This window comes from Denticeps clupeoides, chromosome 15 (assembly GCF_900700375.1).
Source record: "Denticeps clupeoides chromosome 15, fDenClu1.1, whole genome shotgun sequence".
NCBI lineage: Eukaryota > Metazoa > Chordata > Actinopteri > Clupeiformes > Denticipitidae > Denticeps > Denticeps clupeoides.
In genome coordinates this window covers 6,834,183-6,846,894 of record NC_041721.1, presented here as the reverse complement: position 1 = coordinate 6,846,894, position 12,712 = coordinate 6,834,183, and the positions used below count along the sequence as shown (strand labels likewise).

Below are 12,712 nucleotides of genomic sequence, written 5' to 3'. Positions count from 1 at the left end.
TTCCTTAACCGCTAGGCCGCCACTGCCCCCAATTTCCAGTAGACCATGCTCCTAAGGTGCTCCACATCAGTTGGTAGTTTTTTTTAATTACACAGCATCAGAAAATACAAAACATAAATCAAGAAGATTTAGGTTTTTAGTTTCATGTGAAAGCTACAAGGAGAATACAGTTCATTTTTTTTCATACACCTAGTGACGAGTCTGTGACGTTGTTCACCGATTAAAAAGTTAACAAAATAATACTTATTTCATTCCAATGCAGAGACGAGAGATAAATCGCGAACTTGAGAGGAATGATAATTGGAAGTCTTTGTTCAGTCGCAGGCCCCGCCCCTTTCTCGCCCCAGCCCGGGGGGTGGGCGGAGCCTCGGTCCCAGCGCGTCGCGCCGCGCGTCCCGGTTCGGAGTCAGACCGACGCGAGCGTCCGTCGCTGCCGCTGGCGGGACGCAGGACGGGGCGATGCGGCGGCCGCCGCTGGTTCGCGGGAGCAGGTGCCGCGGCGGGTGAAAGTTTGACGCCAAGTCCGAGGCCCGAGCGTCTGCGGCCGAATGGTAACTATGCGCGTTCCCGCGCAGCCCGAGTGGCGGCCGCGCGCCGCGCGTGTTTTTGTGGGTCATTGTGCTGTTCGCGGGGACGCGCCGCTTGTATACACGCTCTGCGGGTTGTGCGTTAATGGCACATCCGTGGAGTTTTGATTGAAAGCTTTATCGGCTCTATGTTTGAAACAACAGTGGGACGCCACAAAAGCACATAATGGAATAAAACCTACTAAAACAGTAACGTTCTGCAAAAATCTGAAACAATCTTAACAAAGTTCTGCTAAGAAAAAAAAATATATATAGACCTTTCCTAAATTAGTATATATGGTTAATACAGTACTATATACTAGCATATAGGAGTGGGGGGAAATGTTATTAATAAATTATCTTCAGGCAAGTGACGTTTAAAGCCATAAACTGTTACATATTTGGTTTTGTAAAGTCTAATGTGCTGGAATTGTCGAGTTGTAATATCATTGTTATAGCAGGCAGCATATCAGTATACCCGTGTGCTGATTCCGTAGTCGCCTGAACACTTCCGTATACATGCCTGAGGATTTAAAATGTCACATGACTGGAATGGTGTCTGTTCATTTGGGTTACTTAAAGTAAGTACGTAAGTACTTTTATTTTAAGGACTTAACCTTTCTGTGTAAAGATAAAAGAAAATCTTGCAGAGATAAAATGGCATGCAGAGTCCACGTGCACGCACACACACACACACACACACACACACACTCTGTTGTTGGAGAACTGTGGGCATTCTGTTGTTCTGAGCAGAAGCCCTTACTTGTTGTCAGGGTAACCACAGAATCCGCCCCACCCCCATGCTGAATGGTCAGAGGGCAGACTTCTGTCCAGCCGTGTGCACCCCACTCTTCCTCTCTCTCTCTCTCTCTCTCTCTCTCTGTCTCTCTCTCTTTCATTCTTTCGTTCTTTCCTTCCATCAGAAAGGTTGTTTTTTTTTGGTTGTCAGTTTGGTGGTGGGATGCGCGTGTGTGCTGTCACACTATGTCACCAGACATCGTACGCACAGTTGCGCAGGCGTATAAGAATTTGTTCCGCCCGACCGCGGCATGCATTTGCATGTGTTTGCGAACGTGTGTGTATGTGTGTGTGTGATCCTGTAAAGATCCTGATCTGCAGTTGACGTTTTGTCAGGATATGCGGACGCGCCGCCCCGTGTTGCCGTGTGTCTTCATATCACTTTCACCACATTACCTCTGAAGTAGTGTTGCTCTGACAGGATTACACAGTTCTCTCTCTCTCTCTCTCTCTCTGTCTCTCTCCCTCTCACACACACACACACACACACACACACACACGCTCATACACACAGAATTTCCCATTCACACCAGCTGGGCCGCTCGCTTTTCTTGAGCTGAAGGACAGGGCTGGTAATCTGTGATCTGGACAGGGAGGATTAAGAGCGAGGGGGGAGAGAGCAGGAGAAACAGAGATGCGGGGATTATTGCTTTTCCAGGCTTTTCACGTGCGCCGCTGCCAACTATCGCATACCTGCTGTACAGGCGCCGCTTTCCCAACACGCCGGTACCAGGGGAACAACTATTGGCCGAATCATCACGATACGGGGGACACAGTTCGCCGCATTATGACACATTTAGACGCATTGAACCGAACCCTTCAGCCACAATGTTGAAAAGGTTGCATGGATTATGAAGTATTGCAGAAATGTTTGAGAGTCTATTTTACCCCAGCTGTTTGTTTAATTGCCATTTCTTTTACATTCTTTTACTGTCACAGGACTAGCTGCTGCTAAACGAAAGTGAAAGTGAAGTGATTGTCATTGTGAAACACTGCAGCACAGCACACGGTGACACAACGAAATGTGACCTCTGCTTTTAACCATCACCCTTGATGAGCAGTGGGCAGCCATGACAGGCGCCCGGGGAGCAGTGTGTGGGGACGGTGCTTTGCTCAGTGGCACCTTGGCGGATCGGGATTCGAACCGGCAACCTTCTGATTACGGGGCCGCTTCCTTAACCGCTAGGCCACCAAATGATGTTTGCTCACGAGCCACTGGAAGATGAATTTAATTGAGGCCTTTTAAATACTTTATTATACCAGTGTACAGTAACAGTATAACTGGTAAATAACAGCACACGTTCATCAGGCAGGGGCTTCTCATACAGTCCACAATAACACAGATAACAGCATTCAAGTTTAGAATTTAGAAAAAAAATTCTTTTAGTATTCAGAATACGCCATTGTGGTTCGTTAAAAGAGTTACAAGGTGAAGGTGCTTCTTTTTTTTGCTGTTGTTAAATTACAATAAAACATAACTAAATTATAACAATTTTCTTATACTTTTATGGGGAAAACACGACCCGGGCTACGGTGCTGCCGCTGCTGGTAACTCGTGACGGTGGGTTCCGACTGCAAGCTGCAATCACCAAAAAAACGTTTTTTTCTATACCACCATGAAGTTTCTTGAAATATTGTGATATAATTTAGAGGCTCCATCGCCCACCCCTACGCAATATATCTCGTAACTTAAGATGTGTGTGTGTGTGTGTGTTGTTTCCACGTGTACAGTAATTCCTTGTCAGAACAGGTTTGTGCAGGATTCCCCTCCCTCCAGCAAGACAGCACACACACACACACACACACACACCTAAAACAGATAAAGTTGAGGCAGCTTTATCTTTAGCCTGCTGCATCTGGACATCTGGATGGTGCAACATTTCGTCTGCAGGGCCGCAGATGGCACCTGCGTCATCTTACGCGATCGCCCGGCGCTTTGGAATGCTGCCGCGCCAGGTGACCAGCTGACATCATTTTAGGCCGTGGCATCGGATTGCCTGTTCTCTGTGTCTGGGATAAGAATCACTTCATCTTAATCACCTTTTTCTCGTCCATTCCATCTCGCCTCCCGCCCTTCCTGTCTCGCAAAAAACACAGACACGCTCATTGTCTAATGATCTTCACCCCGTGACTCTTTAATACACGTACAAACCCACGTGGCTTTAAAGTGCTTTCAGGTTTAGCTTATTTAAATGGAGATGACTTACACGACTGGTCTGAGTATGGGAGCTGAGAGAGATAAACCATCATGTTGGACTATTTAACATTAAATATGAACGGCAGAGAGAGAAGCTCAAATATATATGAGCACATGTGCATGTGCAGGGACAGGAATATTGGCCAACACCCTTGCAGCCATATGTGCCAGTGTGACCCAGATATGTAGCCTCTTTGGGTCTTATGGTAGCAGCACGGTCTATTGAGAATTCAGACGTGAAACAGGACACACACACACACACATACTCTCACACACACATTGCACATGGTCGAACAATGTCGTCCCCGAGTAACAAAGAGTCCCTGAGTATTCGGTTGCCCTGCTGTCATAGTAACAAAACCTAATGGAATTTAATTTTGACCCAAGAGTGGAGTGTTATTCTGAACCTTCGGTGTGTGTGTGTCTGTGTGTGTGTGAATCTGTTTTTAAACTATCATTAGCCGTCCTAATTGTTGTTGTGTCATGGTGTGTATGTGTTATGGGTGTAACCGCTCTGTCCATAGATGTACCAATCTGTCAATTATTTCTCATTGCTTTCCCACTAAATGCGTTCACTGGTCACAGTTTGCGAAATCTATTTACTGTTCGCCGTTGGCCTTTTCTGCAGCTTTTATTTTGCGAGTCATTTTGAGATCTCATTCTGATTTTTTCTTGTATACTTAAGACTAATGTACTTATACTTATACTATATACTTATAATATACTTATAATATACTATCCAATAATTATGTAGTGTTCCCTGTTAGTGTGTTAGTGGTTAGTGTGTTATTATACATTAGCCAATTTAGATCATTTGGAGACTATAAATGACCAAGGTGCACACTTGCCATGATGATTGTGTGTCGTGGATTGTGATTGTGTGTTCATTGTGTTTTGTTCATCGTTATCCTGATCGTGTGCAGCGGTTGTGAGTGTCTAAATGTTACCTCTTCTATCGCCTCCCTGTTGGGTCCTTCATCTGTGAGTCCTGTTCTGATGCGCGTACCTGTTTTATTTTTGGGTACCCCCCAAGGTGATCAAGGTACACGGGCGCTTTTCTTGGCTGATGGGTTAAATGCAGAGGACACATTTCATAGTGTGCACCGTGTGCTGAATGTTTCTGTCATTGTGAGTCACAGCAATCATTTTCTCTGCATAATGTGCTACACAATAATGTCCCTTTCGCTTTCTTTCCTTGTTATACCAATGTTCATATTGCTGTTGGTGGACATCTTTGGACCACGTCCACTTCCAAACCAATAATGCAGATAGAATTTCAACGTTTTAATCCAAGACCTCTTATTTGCAGACAATAGTTAATGTTACATTCATGAACGCCCCTAATGTTCTATATCTTATTTAGCACAATGAATATGTCAGAATCAGTAGAGCACACAAGCCATGTCTCAACTTGGGTGCAGCAATGTTGTAAAGGTGCTTTTGAAGATCGAATATATCACTGTGGCATGACAAGGCTGCCCCATTTCAGAGACATCAGTATGCAAAGGATTTTATATGCGGAAAAAAATATGCATATCCTGGAAGGGCCCTGTCATACCGCGATGATGCATAATGCTGCATTAGAAGAATGTGTCCCTTAAACTGATACACACCCATTGAATGTAAGTGTCTTTTTTTTCTGCTATTACAATCATGAGCGGGTGTATTTCTGGGGAAATGCACAGCTCAGGAATTCCTGCTTTTTTGGACCATGCTATCTAAAAGGCACCAGTTGTTCTGGTGCTTCTCAGTGATATGCTGACAAAGATTTTCAGTGAAACATCGGCTAAAGATACTAAATATTATTAATAAACCCCAGACACAATGGAATCGTTACAACCCTTAAATAAAAACTGCATTTGTCAGTGAATTCGTTTGTATTTACTGTATCTGTGTGTGTGGTTCCAGGCGGAGCGTTCTGGTGAGGGTGGTGTTCTTGGTGCTCCGGCTCTGTTGAAGGGCGCGTCGGAGCCAGAGCTGGACTGTGATGGAGCGGCACGGGACTCCCTGCGCGCTCGGCCACGATTGGACAGTCTGCAGCAAAAGGTGCTTAAGGTCACGGAGCAGCTCAAGATTGAGCAGACAGCCAGAGACGAAAACGTGGCCGAGTATCTGAAGCTCGTGAACAACGCCGACAAGCAGCAGCTGGGCCGCATTCGCCAGGTGTGTAACAGTTCCAGTATTCCAGACATAAACCTCACCGTTGGTTTATTATCCATTGATTCAGTACATAAGGTATAAATTATATGTCTATAACTAGAATACTTTCAATTGGTAAGAATGCTGTAAAGTAGATGTGATAATTGAGCAATCAGAACCGGTGAGCTACAGTTATAAGTTCAGTGCATCAGCACACCGGTGCCAGTTTCTCATCACGTATCGTGTGTATTTGCTCCTGATTACTCATGTTTGGCTATGAGTGTAGGTGTCAGAATAAAGCTGAACTCTGGGTCGACTACATGAGAATTTAGAAGTGCTTGGTTTTCAGTAAAACCTTTTCTAACGTTAAAGTACTTTAAGGCATCAGATTATAATTTCATGGTGCAACAAATCAAAATTTCATTTGGAACTACCTGGAACATATTTATGGTATAATTATAAACTTTATTTTTCAGCCACACTTTACGGCCTATTTAACAGCGTGTCAAAATCATGGCCCACGGGACACCTCCCACGAGATCACTTTATATAGATCTATTATTAAGGCCCAGCGATATGAAGCACTGATAACACACAAACTACAGATCCCATAATGCAGTGCTTCAGTTACCTTGCCGAATGCGAGGAGCTGAATTTGTACAGGTGCAGTTTCCATGAAAAAAAAAAAAACGAAAAAAAATTGGTTTGTGCTTTAAAGTCACCAAAGTGCAATGCGAACCATGTGTAGGGCACTCAGTTTGTCAGCAAAGTGTGCACTGCATTATGGGATCTGTAGTTTGTGTGTTATCAGCGTGTCATATTGCCGGGCCATAATAATAGATCTATGTAAAGTGATCTCGCGGGATGTGGCCGAGTTTGATACATGTGCTTTTAACTTCCTGACCTCATCAACATCCCGAGATTTGGTGCATTCTGACGTCCCGCTGGTACACTCTAGTACATGTCACGGTGGTTGGTATAAATTGCTGGTGAAAAAGAATAGTACCATTCTATTTGGATCTGTTCTAATCCATAATCCATTTCTAGTTTTTGCTGTTTAATGCGTGTTAGTAGCCTAGTAACACACTCGCCTATGAACCAGAAGACCATGAAGTCACAGGTTCAAACCCCACTTACTACCATTGCCTCACTGAGCAAGACACTTAACCCTGAGTGTCTAACTACTTAACTACTGATTGTAAATTAATCTGGAGAAAGACGTCTCATAAATACCACAAATGTGAATGTAATGGACCTTTGATGAATCTTCTTTGTAAGGTATTTGAAAAGAAGAACCAGAAGTCCGCCCAAACCATTGTTCAGCTGCAGAAGAAGTTGGAACAGTACCACCGCAAGTTGCGAGAGCGTGAGAACGGACCCAAGCAGCCCTCATCCACCGCTGTCAAAGAGGACAAGAGCTCATCCAAAGACAGTCTGAAAGATTTTGTTATAACACTGAAGCACCCCTCCCTGGACAAGGTGAAGACCGTGGGGCCGGGGGTGTCTCTCTCGTCCCCGTTCTTCTTCAGCAAGCCCCGCGAGTTTGCCAACCTCATACGTAACAAGTTCGGCAGTGCGGACAACATTGCCCACCTCAAAAACTCCATGGAGACGACGGGCAGCTTCCAGGCTGAGGGGGCCGGACGCACGCTAAGTGGCAGTGCCACCATAACGCCCAAAAGCAAATACATGCCTAGCGATGACGAGTGCTCAACAGGCACCTCTGTATCGGCCGACAGCAATGGCCACACTCCCGCCGTAGGCTCCCAAGGCGCCGCCGCCCCGGGAGGCGGGGATGGGGAAGGCCAGGGCGAGGCCTCCTACAGGCTGGTCGAGGCGTTGCAGGAGGTGCGAGAGGTCAGGGAGTCTCAGGCACAGCTGGCAGAGGACATGGAGGCTCTGAAAGCCCAGCTGAAGCGGGACTACGGCTTCATCACACAGACCCTGCAGGAGGAGAGATACAGGTACCCGTGCATTTAGACATGGGACTTAAACGCGAGTGTAGGAGGGAGGCCGAACAGAGAAATACGCTCTCTCGTAGACGGGAGGGGATTTAAGGTTTATCTCATTTGCCAGTCGATTTTGCGTCCATTTCAGTGTGCACATCATGCAAATCACCACACTTAAACCTGCCTCCATCGCCGCCTCAGGTACGAACGACTGGAGGACCAGCTGAATGACCTGACCGAGCTCCATCAGAACGAAACAGCGATTCTGAAGCAGGAGCTGGCCAGCATTGAGGAAAAAGTGGCCTATCAGGCTTATGAGAGAGCACGAGATATACAGGTGCATGCAGATACACGTTCGGGCAAATGGCCCCTTTATTAGAAGCACCCTCTGTAGGTGCAGAGTGAAATTCCCACTTCAAATCCAAATCTCTATCCTTTCAAATCACCATTGCAATATTTACCTGGTTTACATGGATAGACACGAATAAAGTGGGCCAGTAAAAGCTGTAGGTCTGTACACACTTTCTGGTCTCTCGTGTGACACTGGCTAATTGGAAATGCTCTGGAACATATTTTCCTCAGAAGACAATGTAGACAATGTACTGAGACTGAACGAAGCAGTGTCACCGTCACAGCCGCAGTCACAGCCAGGAACATTAGCTGCTTTTGTTTGTATGCAAAGTGTATGTTTTGAATTTGACTGGCTGCGTCCATTCGGTCAGTAGCAGTGCTACTGTGTACAGAAACTGACGATGATCATTATTATTATCATGAAATCAATGAATTCACCTGTAATCAGCAAGGCCTTGTCTCTCTGTCCTCTCCTGTCTGTGTGTAGGAAGTATTAGAGTCGTGCCAGACTCGTGTCTTTAAGCTGGAACTGCAGCAACAGCAACAGCAGATTGTCCAACTGGAGAGCGCAGACGCTAAGGTCATTATGCACGTGCACACACACACACACACACACACACATAATCACACATGTGCTTTGCAGGCAATAATATTGATTCTATCCATTCCCATATCCATACCTTTTGACCATATATAGGGTGTAAATGGTTCAGTTCGGAAAACAGATTTACATTTGCGGCATTTATCAGACGCCCTTACCCAGAGCCACTTACAATCAGTAGTTACAGGGACAGTCCCCCCTGGACACACTCAAGGTTAAGTGTCTTGCTCAGGGACACAATGGTAGTAAGTGGGATTTGAACCCGGGTCTTCTGGTTCATAGGCGAGGGTCATACCCACTAGGCTACTACCACCCACACACTGGAAATGACACACTGGAAATGCATTTTTAGAACAGCTTTTATGAAGAAATGGGGTTTGATTAGAGTTGGCAATTGTATTCTTTGCATAAATATAAAAAACTGCTCTGTACCGTTTAAGTGGCGTCATGGGCATTACACAATCATCCCTTTATACAGGGAACCAGCATTTCTGGCATTCCACCGTGTTACATTGCCAGCACTGTGGGAATCCTGCAAAAATAATCTCTACTCCTGCTGTTTTTGTATTTGTACATGTAACATTACAGCCAATATGCACATATATATCTGTCATATATTTTGTTCAAAGGTCACCCCCCCCAATTATTTTTTCTTGACATCACTGAATAATGGAGTGTATGTTATTATAGGAAAATTATTTATAATGATCAGTAAAATTGTCTTCTAAGCTAATTAAAACATTAATTTGACCACGACTGTCCCTTATATATACAGAGGGGCATGTGTTACTTTTGGTGGGGTGCTTAAGTACCTATTTCAAAATGTCTTTTTTCAGGTCCTGTTGGGAAAGTGCATCAACATCATGCTGGCCATCGTCACGGTGATCCTCGTGTGTGTTTCCACGGCGGCCAAGTTCACAGCTCCGCTGATGCGCAGTCGCCTACACGTCCTTGGGACGTTCCTGACAGTCTGTGCGCTCGCCGCCGTCTGGAAGAACTGGGAACAGTTGCACTGTGCTGTGGAACGCATGCTGCTGCCCACTTGAGCATGAATGTCTGTCTGTCTGTCTGAGAGAGAGAGGGCAGGGACGCTAGTAGCATCTCAGGGTCTGGAGTCAGGCTGCTGTTTTGAGGTGAAGGATCAAGGTCTCCTTTTACCTTTTTGAAGCCTTTGTTTCACTTTGTGATACTGTACTTTCGTCTGGTAGGCCTGATGTGTGTGTGTGTGTGTGTGTGTGTGTATGCGAATGGTGGTGTGTGTAGCTCCTATGCAACTGTGGTTTTAACAGGGATTTTGTGGTTTGCAGCCCAAGGTGGAAGGGTAAAGAATCCCCAAAACAACCTGCATCTTTACACAAAGAGAGAGTCAATGACCTTCTGACTTCTGAAGTGAACTGGGGTTTGAGCATCTTGTCTCTTTCATTTTTTTTGTACATCACATTGAGAACCTCTGATATTTGCTGAAGATGACTGAAGCCCCCAGCTCTTTGTTGCCAGCTCTTTGCCTAACCTGTGTGTGTGTGTGTGTGTGTGTGTGTGTGAGAGCTACCAGATGTGTTCATTTGAGAGTGAAGGTCAAAATGTACATAAATGAACTGTGTGTGTATATGAGTTAGCTGGGTAATCCGGTTTTGAGCTTCTTCCACAACCCTTTTACAAATTGAAAAATAAATCCTCTTGTATTTGTAAAACCCTCTTTTCATTTAGCTTTCTTTCTGTCTTACTTTACCTGTACACTCACCAGCCACAGCATTTAAACCACTTAGAGCTGAAGTCAATGGCATTGATTCTTTACATTGGCACCCGGCAGTGGTTGGGATATATATGGCAGCAAGTGAGCATTTTGTCCTGGGACGTTTAAGGGTGACTGAGCGACTCCAAAACTGCAGCTCTTATCTTATCGTGGTCTGCAGCGATCAGGTCCTATCAAAAGTGGTCCAAGAAAGGAACCCTGGTAACGTGTGCACACCCACCTGCTGGAGCCCATCCTGTGTGGCAGGGCGGTGTGCCATGCCCATTACAGGGCACATACACTGTTCTTCACCATTTTAAAACGAATACTTAGTTGCACTGTTTGATTTAATTAAAGCATTCAGTCTTTGTGGGTAGGATGGTGCATCTTGGCATGGCAATATTTGGCAAAAGGCATTCTTACATTTTCTTCATTATGCTCGATGTTCATTATTGTCGTGTTGAAATGTGAATTTCCAGATTTCTAGCAGACACCCAAAAACTTTGGTACTAAAGTGACTGGTATTTGGAACTTTAAATAATCACCTTGTCTGAAGCCCCCAACTGCCACCACCATGCTTCATTATAGGTGTGAGGTTATATTGCTGAAGCAAAGTGTTGTTTTTGCACCAAACAAGCCTATTGGCCTAAAAGTTCAACCTTGGTCAGGAGACCATAACACACCTTCCCACATGCTTTTGTGAGACTGGATGTATTTTTGCACATTTAATCTGGGCCTGGATGTGTAAAAAAGGGCTTCAGTATTGCAACCCATGCCAGAAATTCCTGAATTTCAGAGTTGCTGTAGGACTCCACTTGATGGAAACTGTGTGCAGAAAAAAAAATGAATTCTGTATTTAAATCAAAAGATATTCATTTGAGGTTGTGCACATTTATGCAATTTTTGTATTTATCCCCTCAACTTATTTGTTTGAATTACACAGCTTATAGGTCACATTAAATGAGGGAAATGAATAGTTAATTTTTTTTACATGAGAAAACCATGGAAGAGTTACTGCAGAACAATGTGTTGAAACCCTGAATGCTGCACATACCAGAAAGGTGTGAGAACAGGCAGTGCCACACAGCTTCCTGTTTATGTGTAGATTTGTCACCCGTGAACCACGTTGGCCCCTGCCGCCATCTAATGTTCCTACATTGTGAGGAGCATCAGAACTGGACTATGGAGAACTGTAAGGTGAATTTTTAGACTGATGAACCCCATTTTCTTGAGGACACCAGGATGTGTGTGTTGATAACCTGTAGAGGAGGTGTTAAAGATTTGGTCGTAGCACTGTTAACATGGACAAAACCAAAAACAATCTAATGTGTCAGTTAAGTTTTTACCTCAGAAAAATTACACCGTATGTGTATTAATGATGCAGTAACCCATCTGTGTAGAAGAAGTGTTGATTGCCTCTTCTGAAAGCTGAATCCATGAAATTAAGGTCAGCATAATGGGCTCATGAGTAGAAACCTGATCTGGATATTAAACTCTAATGAGCCTAATGCAAGTGATAGCAGCACCCGATGTCATCCAGGACCGAAAGGCCAAAGAAGTCGCTTTAAAGCACACGCTTCCTTTAAATGTCGCTTCTTGCTTTGTGTTCCAACATCAGATAAGAAAAACCTTTAGTCACTCTCTCATCACTTGCTCAAAGCATGTCATAATGAAATAGTGTTTATGTCATAGATAATGGCTTTTATTTAACAGACCAAAAGCATTAAATGGCTCTATGGCCTTCACCAGCTTGAGTAACAAAGAAGCCAAACAGCAACCAAATTGTTGTTGCCCTCATATAAGGTATCAGCATGTGCACCGCATTATTTTGACCACTAGGGGGAGGTAATAAAAAAATTACACAGATTCAGCATGCATTTAATCCTACAAAAATTAATCTGATTACACATGCAGAGCTATGTATCATTACACTGAACCAACATATAAATGCAACACCTTCGTTTTTGTTCCCAATAATCATGAGCTGAACATTTTCTACATACGCAAAAGACCAATTATTCTCAAATATGGTTCACAAAACTGTGTTAGTTTGCACATCCCACCTCACAGTTGTGGCATATCAAGGTGCTGACTGGACAGCGTGAATATTGCGCAGGTCTGCCGTGGACTGCCCACACATGGGCTGGTGTGAAGCCGGTTGGATGTACTGTCAAATTCTCTGAAATTCTCTGAAACTCCGTTGGGGATGGCTTATGGTAGCAAAGTGAACATTCATTTCACATGCTGCAAACTGCACATTCCAGAGTGGCCTTTTATTGTGGGCAGGCTTGAGGTGCACCTGTGCAATATTCACGCTGTCCAATCAGCACCTTGATAGGCCACGCCTGCGAGGTGGGGTGGATTAACCCATTTACATTT

The 12,712-nt window shown here is 44.5% G+C and overlaps 1 protein-coding gene across 1 annotated transcript; it reads left to right on the top strand.

Moving 5' to 3' along the window:
- Nucleotides 1-380: 380 nt before the first annotated feature.
- On the top strand, nucleotides 381-10,292 carry tmcc3 (transmembrane and coiled-coil domain family 3). Its single transcript, XM_028953972.1, has 6 exons — nucleotides 381-551; nucleotides 5,470-5,724; nucleotides 6,979-7,664; nucleotides 7,851-7,986; nucleotides 8,488-8,580; nucleotides 9,438-10,292. Exons 1-6 carry the CDS (start codon nucleotides 549-551, stop codon nucleotides 9,645-9,647), a joined length of 1,383 nt encoding a protein of 460 aa, XP_028809805.1. The 5' UTR covers nucleotides 381-548; the 3' UTR covers nucleotides 9,648-10,292.
- The last annotated feature ends 2,420 nt before the right edge of the window (nucleotides 10,293-12,712 follow it).

What these genes read in the sequence shown, in the direction of transcription:
- tmcc3 (XM_028953972.1), top strand. An exon ending in AGCTGGGCCGCATTCGCCAG is followed by an intron (nt 5,725 to 6,978) that starts GTGTGTAACAGT and finishes CTTCTTTGTAAG; the next exon opens with GTATTTGAAAAGAAGAACCA. An exon ending in AGAGAGCACGAGATATACAG is followed by an intron (nt 7,987 to 8,487) that starts GTGCATGCAGAT and finishes GTCTGTGTGTAG; the next exon opens with GAAGTATTAGAGTCGTGCCA.